General features: G+C 37.4%; 2 protein-coding genes across 3 annotated transcripts; both read right to left on the reverse strand.

The window, feature by feature from the left end:
• Positions 1 to 404: 404 nt before the first annotated feature.
• LOC110737433 (zinc finger protein ZOP1-like) lies at positions 405 to 6960 on the reverse strand. 2 transcript variants are annotated; one of them, XM_021917797.1, is made up of 6 exons: positions 6778 to 6960; positions 4934 to 5007; positions 4610 to 4810; positions 4395 to 4482; positions 1303 to 1398; positions 405 to 1182 (listed from the first exon to the last, which is right to left on the reverse strand). In XM_021917797.1, the coding sequence occupies exons 2-6, from the start codon at positions 4940 to 4942 to the stop codon at positions 848 to 850; spliced, it is 729 nt and encodes a 242-aa protein (XP_021773489.1). In that variant the 5' UTR covers positions 4943 to 5007; positions 6778 to 6960; the 3' UTR covers positions 405 to 847. The 2 variants fall into 2 exon arrangements, with proteins under 2 accessions (XP_021773489.1, XP_021773488.1); XM_021917796.1 differs by having other exon boundaries at positions 4934 to 5013.
• A 10422-nt stretch (positions 6961 to 17382) lies between these two features.
• On the reverse strand, positions 17383 to 17940 carry LOC110737329. The gene has a single exon (XM_021917689.1). It carries the CDS (start codon positions 17938 to 17940, stop codon positions 17383 to 17385), a length of 558 nt encoding a protein of 185 aa, XP_021773381.1.
• Positions 17941 to 18315: the final 375 nt, after the last annotated feature.

Raw genomic sequence — 18315 nt, forward strand, 5'->3', positions numbered from 1 at the left:
TATGCAAAGATAGCCTCAACTGAGCAAGAGTAGAATAATAGCACACTTTGGAGCCACATATCAGCCTCCCAATGATTTGAATCCAACTTGTGCAAATCAGATCAGCACCTAAAACTGATTCTGTTTCATGCATTTCAGATTTCAGACATAATGACTATGTGCTTGTTAGTTGTGATGAGTCTGATGAGTAAAGTTAGCAATTAAATCAATCAAAAATGCAAATTTAACATTTTCTAGATCTACAGCACTAACTGCAATACAACTCCTGCTTGCTTTATCCTATAACTTGAAAAATAGGTGCTTCTAGATAATTACGCATCACAAAAAGAACGTTTTCAAATACAATAGACTTAATTGAGGAGCCTCTGACCAATTGACTGTCTGCTACCTATAACCACAGTATAAATCAGCTGCAAGCATGGGACATTTTTCATTTTGCATTGTAAAATAACAAAGGACACTGCACACTACATGCCACAATCACAAATAATTACTCCATACATTACAAGCGTTCATTCTTCGCAGTATATTCAGTGATAAAGGCACTGCATACTTCAGTAGATGATTGATGAATATTACAACTGGGTCGTTTACTCTATTCGCAAAGCAAATCTAACCAAGCAAGGGAATAAAAACTTCAAGTAAGCATCCAGCCATATATCAACAAATGCAATCAATGTATAGATGATGGGATTCTCAAGGTAAGAGTTGAACTCGAGAAAATGAAGAGAAGGCAATGGTACAATTACCTTTAGCCATCTAAAAATAGACCACACCTTAAGCCATCTAAAACAGATCTCTTCTTCTAAACATGAGGAAAGCAATTGCTACAGCTATTGTGTGAATATCAATGACCATAAAGTCCAAGCATATTCTTTTCTCTATCTTCCACCCTCTTCCGAGCTGCCTCCCTTGCTCTAAGTGCAGCTACTTCTTCAGCAGATACGGCCTTTGGCTTTTCAGGTCGCTTCCTCTTTCCAACAGCAAGTGATGACTGAGCACCTTTTACTGATCTTGTAGGATTTATAGACCCTGAAACAACAGGCCGGGGTGCACCCTCTTTCTTTTCAACAGGTTGACCTGATGTAGAAGCAGCCAAAGGCTTTTTCAAGGGCACCTTTTGTTTAGTACCAGCAGATTTCTTAGCAGCTGCAAATGCCTCTTCTTGTGTAACCCAATTACCTGGTTATTACAAATTACAAAAGAAAAAGATAACAATTAGATCAAAGGTATTAAGAGCTGTGGCAAAAGGAAATGAAAATGCAATAAAACTCAAAACCAACAATTCGTTCAACTCTTTACCTAGGTCATCACTGTAGTAGAAACCAGACTTTGGATCATACTGAATGCCAGTATGTTGATCATAATAGTACCCTGTAGCGCTGTTGTATTCCCAAGCTGCCACCAAATCAAAGAATATTATTGAAAGAGGAACAGGATATATTTAAGCAATGCATCAGATATGGTAACAATGACAGAACCTTCCAGAGCAAGCATATATAAAAAATATTTAATGCTGTATAAAGGACAAAGTAACAAAAATTAGAAGGTTAGGGAAATTAAAGTTGATGTGTTGTGAATCACTTTTTTTTTTTTTTTTTGTGGTTCAAAGAAAAAAGAAAGTCTTGGTGGTATTTGTTAAGCATTATTAGCCCTGCAACCTAGTACATTAGGGGTTGCGACATATATATATATATATATATATATATATATATATATATATATATATATATATATATTTGACAAGAAGAAAAATGGATTTCATTAATAAAATACAGCCAAACGACACTTGCATATAATAACTAAGAAATCAATTTATTTTTTATTTTTTTTTGGGTGTTTAGAGAGCCACAAGGGCGGGGTCGGGAGGAAAGCTCTAACCACTTGAGCTATCCCTCACTCTCTAAGAAATCAAAAAATATCAACACAAGTACGCACTTTAAAACTAAATACATCATAGATTTGATTGACAATCGCCTTTTTAAAAATTTCATCTTAAGTAATACAATCTCTAAGTTCGCACTTATTCGGCTTGTAGAGATTATGAAACCCTAGATCTTCAACTCTCACCGTAGAAACATTTTAAATAAAAAAAAATAAAAAAAAATAAAAAAAAATAAAACTCAAGAGAGAAAATCATCATCTCAAGGATGAGATCTATTTATTGAAAGCAGTTTAAAGGTTTTTAGGGTTTACCACCGGTAAGAACACCATTGGAGGCCCTACAAAGATTCACAACTGATACAAAGAGGAAAAGAGATGGTAGAGATGGAAAGAAAAGGGAGAGGAGAGAAGAAAAACCTTATAAAAATTGAAAAACATAGCAATGGAGGCTAGGAAAAACCCTCCTAAGGGAAAACCCTAGAGGGAACAAAAAAAACAAAAAAACAAAAAAAAAACTCTCGGGGGTTGCGACATAATTAATTCCTGACAGTAATAACATAACACATTCCCAAAGAAAATAAGTAAGCAAATCATTTCAGAACATGTCTGAGAAGATGTATCCTGGGACTCACAAACGAATACCTGCTTATTTTCAGCCCCTCTTTTAAATTGGGATGATGACAGGAGAATTGCATTAAGCCCGAGTTAGCAAGCCTATCACTAATACTATTCCTAGAAGAAAACAAAGGAATCTGCAATAGTTGATCATGGGATGTGCAATCCTCCTTCATCCTACATGAAGAACTAGTTAGCAGAAGTTTAAATTAGGCAGAAAGAATAATCATTCATATTAATTCATGGCATTCATCCAACAGTTTCCTTCAAAACAAAAAACCTAATATTCAGATAGTAAACAGGTTGGCTTAATCCAGAAAATATGTATGGATACCCTCAAATCCATTCAAAATTACAATTCTCTTCACTAACTAATCTCAAACATCACAATAAATTTCTTAGGGTGCATCCTAATAACCAAATTTCCACTTGTCTCGTAACTTAATTTAGCTGCATATTGAATTTGAGAGCCTTTATAAACCCATATTAGAAATCTAAACTAATCTGAAATTATTAATCTTTACCTAAACTTGTTTTCTTCCAAAAACAAGCAGAAATAAGGTAAACTTATAAAGAACTTAACAGAAGGGTTTCAATATAAATTAAAGAAATTTCTCCCTCCATTCTAGATTAAATTTTACACTTCCCTTTTTCATTTGTCTCAAATTAAATTTTACACTTACTTTTAGGAAAGTTCCCACTATTATTTTATTACATCCCTCTTTCCACAACTTATAAGTTAGGGCTTATTCTCTCTCAAATTTAATACAAAATTCCCTAACATTTTCTATCTCATCTATTTTTTTACTCCCTTTATCCCTAAAAGAACGTCCCTTTTGGCCTAATTTTAGTCCCAAAATGTTCATCCCATTTGCATTAAAATACCCCCCATTTTGCAATAATATTTGTGTAAAATTAGATTTCCAATGTAAATTTTGCTTTTTTTCATTAACTTTTAGTACTTTTTCTCTCTACTTTTTTACAAACCCTATGTAAATTTACCTTTTCAATGTACTTTTATTAGCTTCCCCATACACTTTGTACTTCCCACTTAAGTTTCTTAATACCTGTGAAAAATGCCCAAAAGAGTCGTTCTTTTAGGGACGGGGGGAGTAAATAAACTAACACCAAACTATCTCCTTTCATATCTACTTCAACAAAAATGACAACTAATAACCAAACAACTTATCATCTAAAACTATGTGGTAAATAAGTGTAAAAACTAGTCTGGGACGGATGAAGTAATAACAAACTCAGTGTTGCAGCTTGCAGGCAAGTTTCTTTAAGAGTTAAGTATAGCCTTAAAGATATGTTATTAAGACTTAAGAGCCTTAAGCCACAAGGTTGTGAATGGTCAGCCTATCTCGCATCCTCTCTACCCAAACAAGAAACAGTTTTAAGAAAAGAATCTAAACTATTCATTCTTCATTCTTCTTCAATCAATATTGATGATGTGTATAACCTTTGTTCAGAACTCTTTTAAAGAAGAGAGATTAATTTCTTGTCCTGTCCACCTAATAAAGAAGATAATGATTTCAAACAGCACAAAGTGTAACTGTCCATGATTCAAATTGCAGACTAGTGAACGGGTTCAACAGTATGACATGGCCTATAGCAGTAAGGATCACTATTCTATCAAGGGCTAGAGTGACAAACTGCTGCCATGGCTACCCCATCCCACCCCCCTAAATAAATAAAGAAATCACACACTAACAAATTTGGGCTGGCAAATCTTACCTAAGCAGTTTGTGATGACAAGCAAGAGGAATAGAGGATGCACTAAGGGTCATCCATACCTTTTTCAAGGACACAAACACAAAGGAATACAATTTATAAAAAGCAAGAAAGAAAAAGCCATCATAATGTTGTGAGTTGCCACTTGCCAATAGCAGTACCTGTGTCACGAGCAAGAAAATCAGCAGGGGCTTGTGATTGCTTGCTCTCTTGAGATGCTATATCTTTCTGATAACTGCGTGTAGCTTTCTATCAAAGACATGCAGGAAGAACAATAATTTAGATAAAGAGAGAGAAAGAGATATTAGATGCAATCGCCAAACAACAGAAAGTGGGCAATAATGAAGTGCAGTAGTGTTAGTGCATAGATCATTACAGCTTCAATTTGCTGCAATGTACGAGCATCTTCCTTTTCTTGCTTCTCCTTAGCAGCCTTTTCTTTGCGCATATCAACAAGACGCTTGGACACACTATCCTTATGACGCTGCCCCATTTCATGATTTCTAATCGTTGATGGATTATTTGTTATAAATATTTTGCAAAAGTCACACCAATGCTTGCCCTGGCTCACCCAATACTGTCAATGATCCCATAAGAAGCTTCAGAATAAAGAACCAAAGGTGGTCGAGTAGCACAAAAGCAAAGATCTCAAAGGACAGTACAGAAATAATTTATAAGCATAAGCAAGAATATAAGATACCTCCGTCATTGCTACTGTGATCTAGATTGTCCTATATACTCAATCTTCAAGCTGAGAGCCGTTTATTTCTCAATCTGTAGCTAAAAATCCAATACAAGCCATTTGTTACCAAAATATGATAATTGTAAAACTAGAAAAATGAAATTATCACCTCCGTTTCATATTATGCACAACATTTACTAAAAACGGTTGTTACACATTATGTGCAACAGATTAAGTTGTCATTTCTCTCTATCTCTCTCATCATCACATGCACCACTACCTTTTTCTCTCCGTGCAACACTCCCAAAAACCTTTTGCCTACGGTGCAAACTCATTTGTTGCACATAATGTGAAATAGAGGTATATAAATTACAAAATTAAAGGGGCAAAAAGGCACTTAATTACTGTCGAATGGATTAAACAAACAAAAAAAATAAAACCTAGTCCAATAAACTTTTTAACTTCTCCTATGCCTCAAGCCTTAACAATGTACTCTCACTAAGATGAGAAGCATAGCCAACTTGATTAAAACCAGAGTTCAACAAGTTCGAGTTTGAGCTTCACAAGGGTGCTTAGCTCAAGTTCACCAAAGGTTTACAGTCCCTTAGCCAAGGCAGAAGGGCAGCACCCTGACCAATGTATAAAACAGCTCAAGGCGCACTGAAGCGAGAGGGGAGCTGCTGTGCCTAGGTGCGCCTCAGTGAGCCTCTTAGTTAAAAAATTTTGGCTGAAGTTTGCCTCATGTGCGCCTCAGGTGCTTTTTGTGCGCCTAACCCAAAACGCCTCGTCGAGACCTAATTAAGCGTTCACCCCTGATCGCCTTGCGCCTCAGCACCTTAGGCGCGCGCACTTTTTCAAACACTAAGCCCGATCGAGGGAGAAAAGATCCTTCCTTCCAAACATTCATGACCCATTAGTACCTGGTTATAAACCATGGTAATGGGAATAAAATTGTGTGTAAATGTGGAACAAAAATCAATGTTCACTCCCATGATCACTCAAGATGACCTCCAAATTGTCTATTTTCTTCCTAAATACTCATTCCACCTAATACCACCTCTCAAACGGTAATGGATGGAATCATGGAAATGGATAAATAAGAAGAAAACAGAAGTTTGAGGGGTGAGTTGTGCACCTAAGAAGTTTATTAATTGTATTCTATACTAAATTAAACTAAAAATCATTCCCATTTACCACATTTTATTACAAGCTACCCATATAAATTAAAGCCTGCAACACATTAGCAACTAAATTTGACTCAATTATCGAATTAGGCTCAATTGCAAAGTGACTATTAAATGGAGATGAAGGGCACTATGGAATTAAAGATTCCAAGGTTTGATTGTGGTGCAAAGTGTATCACACCATCAAAATTACCAGATGGTATGGCGTATAATGTAAGCTAAATAAACTACATATATAGTTCTCTACTCCTTTTACTAACTCCAGCAACTACAAAGAAATAAAATACCATTTAGGCAAACCACCTAAATTGAAGAATCACCCAATACACATGGTTTCAAATTCAATATAAATTTTGCTTAATTTGATAAAAATCATTTTAATCTTTACTTAATTAAGTACAATTCGAATAAATAAATTAAGTGTGATTCGAATGACTTCACATCATTTGGACATAATTATTGCCCTAAAACATCATAATTTCTTCGACTTGAATCGAATCGACCAAAAAAAAATCAATTAAAAACTTCTTCTACATATATTATACAGAGATTGAACAACAATATCATCGGAAACCTTGATTTCACATAAACAATAAGAAGAATCCCTAAGGTTATTGGTTGGAGAGTGAATATGTAAACCAAAAACTAACGAAACAAAGCTTAGACAGTGGCGCTCACCAGGAGGAAATTAGGTGGTGCGGTGGTGGGCACGGCCGTGCGTTGGAGTTCGGCGATGATCGATCTACAACGCACTCTTGTGCGTTTTTGCTTGAGTCTTGTGAAAGTGAATTCAGCGCAGGTGTGAATAATTTTAGCCACGTTAGAATACTGTATGTGAAATTTTGAATTTTACAAAAATAAAAAAAAAAGGGGGGGGTCTTATGCTATAGATAAGTGAAAATTTTAAGGTACAGGCGTTGGTACAGACAAAAAACGCGGAATGAACATGCATATGTTTTGTAAAGAACATATAGCTGTTTTGTAAAAAACATCCAGTTTTATGTTTTTTTTTTTTTTGTTAAATCTAAAGAACATCTGTAATATTAATAAAGAACATCATAATATTATGTAATGAACATTATTTATATATACCCACTACAATTTGGAGACAAAATTCAAAGAACGTTTAACAATAAGCAATGAGCATTATGTCACAAATAAAAGCACATTATATAGATAATCAAAGAACATGAACATATGTTCTTTTCACTTTTTTTGGTGTAAATGTTCATTACATTTCAAAAGTATATTCTTTTCATTATAGTTATATGTTCTTCACTTTTCTATATTATGTTCTTTCATGCAAAACGGTTGTACAATGCAGCATACCGGCGCCTGCAAGAACCACTTATTGATATATAAGCATTAAAAACACTATTGAAAATTGTATAAAATTAGGAATTCATGACAAAAACACGCGTAGATCAGTGTAATTAGTGTGATTTTGTCATGATTTTCTAAATTTAAACAGTTTTCAAGAGTATTTTTAATGTTTATATGTAGCCCTAATGGCTATGTATAGCATTTTCCAAAAACAAATGCAAAGTACTAAATGCGTTACAAAATAACACGTAGGATTTAAAAAATGACACCTAAATATGTTATAGAGACGGTAAAATTTTGATTTATACCCCAAAAAAATAAGGAAAATCTGTCAAAGGTAAACTTAGTTTGAGTTAATCAATAGCTTGACTTATTTTGAGAAGATCGGCTAAAGGTTGATTTTATTCTTGACATATTTTCTAAAAAATAAGGAAATAGATACAGTATTGTTTTTGGATAAATACAACTCTACAAGTTGATATCTGAAATTAATAATTTTTGTTTATCACTAGAGTTTTTGTAAATATTAGGGTGGCTAATGCGAGCGATGTGCACACCATAGTTAGTCATGTCTGGGAGCTTTTTTGCTTTGGTCTTATGTCACAATAAGTTATTGGCACTTTGACAACATTAATAAGCGAAAATACTTAAACAAATATTCTTATGGTATACTTCCTCCGTTTCTTTTTAGTTGATACGTTTCTTTAGTTACATTTGCCAATACACTTATTCAATCATTAATATCTTTAATTATTGATAAACAAAAATTATGAAAAGTTGATTTTTAAAAATATATAATGTGACGAATCTAACAAGATCTCACACGATTATATTTTTCATTACGTATAAAGCACAAAACACGGTCAAAGAGAGGTGTGTGGATAGTGCTAAAGTCAAAACGTGTCAACTAAATAATAACGGATGTAGTATATTCTTAAGAGTAAAAAATAATTAATATTCATAAGGGCTAATAAGTAAATACACATATCAAGGGGCATAATTCTTTGAACACTATTCATAAAACTAAAATAAATAGAAGGAGCTGCCAGGTTACTCATAATGAGAAACAGAGGTTGTTACTCAAATGGCAATGTGGTAAATATTTGCCTTAAAAAACGTGATTAATAATATTCTATTGCTAGCACTGGGTTTACTAGTTATCCAGGAGAGAGAAAGCATAAGTTCACCAAGAAGCCCAACAAATCCACCATGACCGGCTATTAATCAAAAGATGATAGAGAACCACGACCGGTGACGCAACGGGTACAATGTACGATCTGTAGTACATTGATACATTCTCCAAGAAGCCCAACAAAACAACCAGGACCCTAGATTTATGACGGAGCGATAGCGTATGGATATGCAGGTGAAGGGAGCAATGGTGTACGAATCATCTTCTTCCTCATTATCTTCTTCTTCCTCTGCAACCATATTCTTCCTCTGCAACCATATTCTTCCTCCACGACCATTTTCTTCCTCCGCAACCATTTTTGGCGGCTTCGCTGCCAAATTATTTGAGAACCCTAAAAACAAAAGGAGAATAGAATGGCAAGGTTAACCCCAAATGGTAGGGGTGTTGTCTTGTTCCACTAAATTTCCCCATTGAACCTTGGTTGTTGTGAGTTCCATTGAAAGTCGCTTCCTCTAACCACCGGAAGCAAACCCTCTGTTTCTATGATGAACCAATACTGAAAATTTTGCCCTATTTTTCCCTTACTGAACCACTGACAAGGGTCGGAACTAGGTCGTTCAAACTACCCCTACCCTAGGCCAAACAAAATTTGTAATCTCTCAATACACCCTTACACAAGTATAATGGTAAGTTGAGGGTCGAACCACTAAGGAACGGTGGGCAATTATCTATTGTCTAAGTCAAGCTACTCCGAAATGGTAGGGTGTAGGTATGTAAACTAGGACAAGGATGACTAAACAACAAATTGAAATCAAGTATGTAAAACGCTAGGGCTAGGGTCCACATGTAATCGTAACGGATTCAACTAATTGGGAGGTCAAAGTGACTAAGTCAAGCAATGTGATGGAAGACCAATCATGCAACCAAAAGAGCGTATCAAGCTATTTTCCTAGAGGTCTAACTAGCGTCAACTACGATAAACTCTAGCTAGGAACGTCACAAGACACCTCAATCGTTAAATGCAAGCCACAAATCAATGGTCCGTATCAATGTGAACTTACAATGCAATCTAGTGCAACAATCAAAGTTAGGTACTCTTTAATTAATCACACACATGCACATGATCATCAACTAATTTAATCACATAGTCAACTCCATCAATTTTCCCCAATTAGCATTAATCCATTACTCATACATGCTTCACCATTACCCTAGCAAGAAATCTACTCACTAGCCATTGAAATCAAGATCAAAACAACACTAAGCAACAAATTCATCATGATCAAATCAAATGAGCTAAAATCAAACACAAATCAATCAAACTTCAATCAAACTAGAACAATCAACAAAACAAATGAAATCAAACTAAAGATCAAAATATAGATTGAATTAAAGAAAAGGAATCCTTACAAACTTGATAAAAAATCAAAGGAAATGAAATAATCTTCAATCATCAACAATCCACCATGAATTTCCCTCTCTAAAAACCTAGAGTTTCTCTCTCTAAAATCTCTCTAATTATGATCTAATTGTCATCTAATTCAATTCTCTAATCCTTCTCCTCCCTCTAAAAATAGAAGGAAAGACTATATAAAGGAAAGATACAAAAGAAGAGTTAGTTAGATCGTCCCAAAAGAAACCCCAGAAGGTGCGGTCGCATCAAGGGAGAGGCGCGGCCGCGGGAAAATGGGTACGGAACAGGGACCCAGGCAGGCACGCCCGCGCCAACCAGGTGCGCGGCCGCACCACCCTCGTGCGCGCCCGCACCTGGCAGCAGGGGAGCAATCCTCTTCTTCGTCTTAGCTCATCCTCGTGTGCTCGTCTTGGTGATGATGATGAACACTAAGGTAGACAGTTTTGAAATGGCCAATTTGGTGGGTTCATGCCAAAGATGATGCCCCCTTCGCATGCATGCACCGATCTCATGAACTTGCTCCTTGCATTCCTTCAAACTTGAGCTCCAAATGACAAGCAAGAGGCATCCAAAATGATGAGAAATATGAGAGGAAGGCTTCGGAATCCTCGGAACACGATCATAACCTGAAAATACACGAAAACAAGCAAATAAAAGGGTAAAAAACCAAATAAACAAAGAAATGCACAAAGAAAGAAACTAACTAAGGAAAGCACAAACTAATGAAATAAAGAACAAAACTAAGGAAAACTAAAGAAAAGAGCTATAAAATAGCATGAAATTCATCCTAAAAGAAGCCAAATGAGTGCCATAAATGACACTCATTAAATTCCCCCAAGCTAAAACTTTGCTCGTCCTCGAGCAAAACAAAACAAGAAAGAATAAGGATTAAAGACTTATTCAAAAAGAAAAAGAAAGACTCAAGATGAGAATATACACTAATACTCACTGTCGTAGGAATCACAGTTGTTTTTAGCTACAACAAGCCATTTAAACCCCTAGATCGCCCTAGAGGACGAGTAATGCTCTCGTAAGGGTATCCTAAGAGTTTACCCATAACTCTCCCCCAACATCCAAGAGGCAAAACCATAAAAAGAAAAGAAAAAATGAAAAGGGAAAACAAAACCTTTGCAAAATGGACTTACAAAGAGACTACATTTCAAATGAATGAAAATCTTTCTCAAGCAATCAAGGTATGCACGTTCCAAGATATCCAAGGTTGATTGAAACATAAGGTATGCTAAGCATAGGATCTAGACATCACAATCCACGTTCATCCCAAACGATCTTACCGCATTCTCCCCACTAGTCTCAAATCTCCCCTTAGTGAGCGTCCCAATGATTCCTCGAAGGAACTGGAAGAAGAGATTTATTTAGGCTATTCGACAATCTTGACTATGCATCCCCTTTCCTTAAGCAATGACCCATGATTTTCCCTCCCCCGAATAGTGCTTCAACTTCTAGGTCGAAAGGGCTTTCCCAAAGGTTATAGTGTAAGGCATAAAGGGTGAAGGTAGGCTAAAATTTAAAATTTGGCGGTTTTCCTAAATAGTGAAGCAAAAGGGTGATCAATACTCAACTTCACGATCAAGAAATCACCAAACAAAAACAACTACACCCCAAGCTTATTCAAAGCTATACTCACAAGAATATGTACAAAAAGCGTAAACGCTTCTCCCCCAAGCTTAAATGAAGCATTGTCCTCAATGCTTAGAAGGAGAAAATAATACATCAAAATATTTTTGAATTTTTTCACTTTTTCATTTTTTTTTTGTTTGCTATGCTTTGTCCTTGCATCTTTCCAACTTCAGACGACTTTTTCAATTTTGTACTTATTTGTCCATGCCTTTTTTTAACATATGACAGCTTGTACTTGTACTCATTTTCCATTATTCACAAAGAAAACATAACACAAGCTAGCATCAAGGGAACCACATATCCCAACTTTTTCACCACAAACTCCATCAAGAATGATCAACTGCTTCACAAAAAAATAAGAAAAGAAAGAAAATGAAACAAAAGGCCAAAGATCTAAAGATGTGGCTTGAAAAGAAGGTAATAGGCTCAAATTGTTGCAAGAAGGCAAATGTAAACCCAAAAACAAAGATGAAACAAACTATCCTAAAAATGAAAAATACCACCCCGAAAAGATGCCTTTGTCCTCCCTAGATAGCTTGGTCTCGGGTTGAAGAATCATAAATCAAGCTTTATAGATTAGGTCCGCAATAGTCAAGGATCCACGCCGCTCATACAAAATAGGTTGAAGGCTTGAAAAACAATGAACCTCACATGGATGTAGCAAAAACTCACTAGTGGTGTCAAATCGACTATAGGGAGCAACTACCAAGTATGCCACAAACAAGTAGAATCCGGCTTCATGATCCTCCTATTTCAAACCAACTACCCTAGCATACACCTATCCTAGAGTCAACCAAGCATAGTCTCAAACCCTGCATACCTTTACTTCCTAGGAAGAAATTCATTCAAAAGACAAAGTCCAATGTACAAATTCCAATTCATAAGGAAAACAAAAAGGGGTGAAAAACAAGCCTCAAAAGCATACCACATACCAAGACAAGAACAAAGTAAAAATAAGGGAAAAGAAAATAAAAGGAAAAGAAAATAAAAGGAAAGCCATAGATAAAGGAAGAATAGGAAAAATTGAGAAAGGAACTAGAAAGCAAGTTAAACACATATATCCCAATCGACATTCAACTGATTGAATGACAACATCGTCAAGGCTCCCAAACACATTACGTGTTAAAAATAAATCATCCTCGAACCGTTCAACTTCCCCTAAACTAAACCTAATCTATGCATCCAAAGAAAATAAAGAGAAAAATTAGAAAGGTCTCACCGGGCTATCCATGCTTAGCATAATAAACAAAGGCGATAGAAAGAACCACCTTCGTTGCGCCTCAAAATTGTAAGCATCATCAAAAAGCCATGTGAGAACAAGAAAAGCAAAAGAATCTATAAACAAAGAAAAAGGTTAGTAACTTCAAAACAAAAGAAAAAGATACTAAAAAGTAAAACTAAACAAAGCTAACAAAAACACTAAACAACTAAGCAAAACTAAGCTAACAAAGACCAAAAAGGAAAGTAAAGAAAGAATAAGTAAACAACTAACTAACTAAAAGACACTAGACTACAAGATTTGGATTCAAAGGGATTTGGATTCAAGGGTTTTGGATATAAGGGAGCAAGAATCAATCAACATCATCACAAAGAAAACATCACAACAACAATGGCAAACAAGCTCATGGGACTAGCAACAAGCATCATCAAGACTGGAGACCAAGAAATGAAAACCATCATGCAAGAGGCAAATAAAATACAAGGTAAGAAACAACAACAAATATTGGCAACTGAGACACAAATGAGGTTCCCCCAAGCTAAACATGAATACATCTCAACATCCCAACAATACAAATCAAGCACATAAAACATAAGGGATGGAGGTAAAAGGCACAAAAGTGAGGGAACTAAGACTCATCATTACTACCACCACTTGGCCCGGCCTCATTGGAATCATTGTTGCCCATGTAGTCATCAAAGGTTGGGGGTGAGTAAGGAGCCCAATCTCCGGTGAATCCCTCAGACCAACCACAATGCCCCTTGAAGTTATCTTGCTGCCAAGGGGAAAGAGGTGTGAATTTCTCGGGCAAGGCAAGCTCAAATGGATGGTTAGGGTGCACATAGGGGTAATTAGGGTCACCCCTATAGTCACACCCTCCGGGAGCACGGTACCATGCTCGTCCGGGTAAGAACGAGGCTTGGTACCGGGCTCTAAAGGCCCTTGCCAATAAGGATGCCCATGCGAAGGTATAGGACCTTGCTGGGGCGGAAAGTAAGGATAGTTAATCGAGGGAGTGATGTTCCCTCGGTTAACCTCCGCATCATAGAGTTGTTGTTGTTGAATGAACATACCTTGTTGCATTTCGGAAATACCTCGCATTTGGGAGTAGAGGGCCTCAAAATCTTGGTCATACATGCCCTCCAAGCGAATTTGCAACCCACTCATTTGGTTGCTTAGGGCCTCCAAGTCGGAGCTAGCAAATTGAGGTTGTTGCACTTGCCCTTGTTGTTGTGTTGTTGTTGTTGTTGTTGTTGATTTTGTTGATGTTGTTGTTGATTTTGTTGATGTTGTGGCTCTTCTTCCTCTTCTTCTTCTTCTTCTTCCTCATCGGAGTCAAAGTAGGGGCGACGGAAGCTCTAGGGGACATGCCACACATTAGGGGTGTCTATCCGGCGGAGAGATGTCGAAGATGGGTTAGGAAGGTAGCACCAATGCTTGTTATCCCGAAGCCACTCATAATGCCCCTCCTCATAATGCTTGGAGATGAATTGAATTTGCCCCAATTGTTTCATATCAAGGTATAGGGAGGCGGCATCTCCAACCGGCTTGTAATATGGAAAATGATGATTGATGTGGAGGTTGGTCAAGAGCCTAATGACCATTCCCCCACAAGGAATCTCTCCGGTGTCCCGGTCTTGCAAAGCTACACAGTAAGTGGCAAAGATGTACCCCAAGTTCAACCGGCCACGATATTCTCCTCTAGTGGCCAACCATAAAATATAGAGCTCCAATTTACTCATCTTGTCCAACTCTTGCTTGGGGAAAACCGAGTTCCCCAAAAGAGGGTGAACAACCCGAAGACAAGGTTGGTACACGTTGCTAATCTTGGCCTGCTTGGTGACAAACTCACCACCTATGGAGATATCATCCCACCAAGAATCCTGATCATACTCCTCAAAAATATAAGGCTCTAGATCCAAGATATCACCATGAGGATCAAAATCTAGAGCGGCATTGAATTGCTCTAAGGAATAGTCGAAGAAGTTGTTGAAAATCTGAAATCGGACCCTATATTGACCTTCTACGGGAACTATCTCAACCGTAGCAAAGAAATCGAGAGTGGGCTCAACATAGGTGCGGTATCTATGGGAGATGAATGTGCCCATCCTAAGGTTGATCAACAACTCCCTTACATCCTCATCAATCCCCAACGCGGACATGTCGGGTTGGAAGTAGTGCCTTGTGGGCTTGAGGGAGCGGTTTTCCTTTAATTGATGGTATCGGTTCTTTTGTTTTTTATCATGGATTTTTCTTTTGGGTGGTGGAGTAGGTTTGCGTGTTTGGGAGGTGGATGTGCTTGGGGTAGGTTCATCAATGGAGGTGTTTGTTTTGCGTTTCTTGACAAGGTTTTATAGGAATTTCGACATGATGAACTCCAAGTGTAGGATCACAAAAACCAATCACAAAATTTCCAACAACAATCCACAAAATTCACCAACCAAGAACTTCAATTTCCACCAATCACAATTCCAATCCAAATTGCCAAACAACACCAAACAACCAACAATTTCTTCCCACACAATCAAAATCACAAGAAGAACCAACCAATACCACAATAGCACCTTACTACTGCTGCTATAATTTGTTACCCCCGTCGCGTCGCTGTTTTAGATGGCATATACAAGTCTCCGTGTTGTCGATAGGCATTTCAGGTTTCGGATACGCTCACTTTTCTTATAGACCTCGGGATCGGAGGTTTGAATGACTCATATGGATGGTCGAGTCGGTTTCCGCATATTGCCCGGGCAAAGGCGCCCTCTCGAGGATGGAGTACTTCCCTGGTACCCTCGGATCAACGCGTTTACACGCTTGTCTTTTTTCGGGCACCAAACTTTTCACAGGGCGCAAGGGTAAAAAGCTGTCTATCCCAAGCAGATAAGCCTTGCCTCGCCTCGCCTCCTGCTACGTCAGGTAGTATACCTTCCTACCAAAATTTAAATTCCGAATTTTTCAACAAAAATTGCTCACAAATGCTACAAAATCAACAAACAACACAATGTGAGTTGAAATCAAACAACAAACAACTCAAAATCATCCAAAAACAAATATCAATCATCAAAATCATCAAAAACGATACTAGTACTATTCATGCTCATGAACAAATCAAAACTTGCAAATATATGACATAATTAAGCAATTAAAAGCTAGAGAAGATGATTATACCATATATGAAGCAAGTTTGAACCACTTTTATCCACCAATTCCCACCAAATTGAAAAGCCCCAAATTATACCCAAGTATGCAGGAGAGAGATTGGAGGTTTAATTTGGTGAAAGTAGTATGAATTTGATGATTTGGATGAAAATGGAGAAGTTATTAGTGAATTTGGAGTGAGAAATTGAGTGATTTGTGTTGAAATTTGATGAGAATGAGAATGAGACGGAAGTGGTGCGGTTTCAAGGGTTTGAGGTTGATGGGGGTCAAATGTAGAAGGAGGAAATAAGGGGAAATGAGAGAATGAAGTAAGGAAGAGAAGATAAGGGGGGCACGGGCTGGCTGGCGCTCCCGCACCAGCCAGGTGCGCGGCCGTACCAACCACGTGCGCGCCCGCACCTGTGCCTAGCCTGATTCTTCTTCTTTTTTATTTTTGGTGCGTTCATCGGTGGGTTTATCGATCAAGATCAACATTTGGGCTCTTGAACCCACTGAAAGTGGTAGATTCAAATCAAGATTTTAGTGGGTTCAAAATTCCAAAATAATGGTAGCACCACATAAACACACCAAGTGCAAAATACCTTCAACTTTAAAGCACAAAATTCCCTATCTTACTTTACTAAAATTCTTACCCTTTTACCTCAAATTCCGATGATATAGAATATAATCACATCAAAAACCGCAAACACCTTCTCATTCCTCATGCTCACTTGATGAAATCCAATCCCAAAAATGCAACCTACAAATCCAAAAAAGTAGAAAAGTGAAAGAAAAGAAACTAAAAGAAAGAAAAATAAGAAAAAATCAAAAAGAAAAGTTAGAAATCTCCGGGTTACCTCTTGGGAAGCGCTTTCTTATGGTCCTAAGCTCGACCCTTCCTCCAAATCATGGAAGTTCAAAGAACACCACCTTCTTCAAGGTAGCGGAAAGAGAAAATTCCTCTTCAACTTCTAGCAACCTCTTGTTGTTGCTTGATGAAACTTCCTACAAAGACTTTTCAATTGCAAATTTTTCTTTCCGTAACTTCTTTATCTCTCTCTTCTTCTTAGAATAACGAGCTTTTTCTTTGGCTTGTTGTTCATTGTAGATGGTTCCTCACCATCCATACTCATGGAAACATCCCCTTCATCTTGAGGATAGAGCTCAAACCAATGAGGAACTTCAACTTCCTCCTCGTCCATAAGCTTAGGAATCATCATTTTCTCTTCACTGACCTTCTTGCCATCAAAACTTGAAAGAGCATAATCACAATTCTCAAGAACATCGTTAGTTGAAGAATCAATCATGCACACATTATCAATAGAGCGAGGGGAATTAGCACACATATATAATTCCTTGCACAAGAGACAAAGACTCATGCATTGGTTTCAACTCAAAACTTTCCTGTTTCTTACCAACTTTCTAGGTAATACGACCTCCTTTCACATCTATTAAGGCTCCCGAAGTGGCTAAGAAAGATCTTCCTAAAATGATAGGGATATGGTCATCTTCCGCAATCTCAAGCACAATGAAATCAACGGGAATAGTGAACCCTCCTATCTTAAGAGGAACATCCTCAACTTTCCCCTTTGGAATCATAATAGTCTGATCGGCCAATTGAAGGGTTATGTTAGATGGGAGGAGCTCACCTAGCTTGAGTTTCTTGAAAATGGAATAAGGCATGACGCTCACACTAGCTCCAAGATCACAAAAAGCATTATCAAACATTTTTCCTTTGATCTCATATGGAATAGAGAAATTACCTGGATCCTCCATCTTCTTGGGCAATTCATTATGAATGAAAGCACTACAACAATTCCCAACTTCAACTGAATCAACCTCATTACACTTTCTCTTCCCGCTCAAAATCTCCTTAAGGAACTTAGAGTACCTAGGCATTTGGGTAATTGTATCGGTGAAGGGGATAGAAAGGTGAACTTCCTTGAGCATAGCAAGAAACTTTCCAAATTGCTCATCCATTTTGTGCCTCAAGAATTTTTGTGGGTATGGAAGGTCGGGTCTCCACACTTCCTCACGCTCTTTCTCACTACTCTTCTTTTTCTCTTGCACCTCTCATAACTCACACTCTTAGACACAACCTTCTCAACTTCCTCTCTTGGGTCACTCCTCTCCTCATCCTCCTCAATGGACCTTGAAACTCCCTCATTAAGAACTCTCCCACTCCTAGTGGTGATAGAATACACGGGTTTCTTAGGTTCCACTCCTTGAGAAGGCAAAGAGGATGGACTAGCACAATCCTTTAGAGTGTTGGCTAGTTGGGTTATTTGTATCTCAAGCATTTTGTTATGAGTCATCATCTCATTAAATTTCTTGTCACTCACCGCCATATAGGTG

This window comes from Chenopodium quinoa, unplaced genomic scaffold, assembly GCF_001683475.1.
Source record: "Chenopodium quinoa cultivar QQ74 unplaced genomic scaffold, ASM168347v1, whole genome shotgun sequence".
Taxonomy (NCBI): domain Eukaryota; kingdom Viridiplantae; phylum Streptophyta; class Magnoliopsida; order Caryophyllales; family Amaranthaceae; genus Chenopodium; species Chenopodium quinoa.

Bases quoted from the DNA above. Each gene is read 5' to 3' on its own strand.
- LOC110737433 (XM_021917797.1), bottom strand. The intron at 4,483-4,609 runs GTAATGATCTAT...TGTCTTTGATAG, and splicing joins CATTGCAGCAAATTGAAGCT to AAAGCTACACGCAGTTATCA. The intron at 1,399-4,394 runs GTACTGCTATTG...ATTTGGTGGCAG, and splicing joins TTTTCTTGCTCGTGACACAG to CTTGGGAATACAACAGCGCT.
- LOC110737329 (XM_021917689.1), bottom strand. From the start codon at position 17,940: ATGGATGAGCAATTTGGAAAGTTTCTTGCTATGCTCAAGGAAGTTCAC.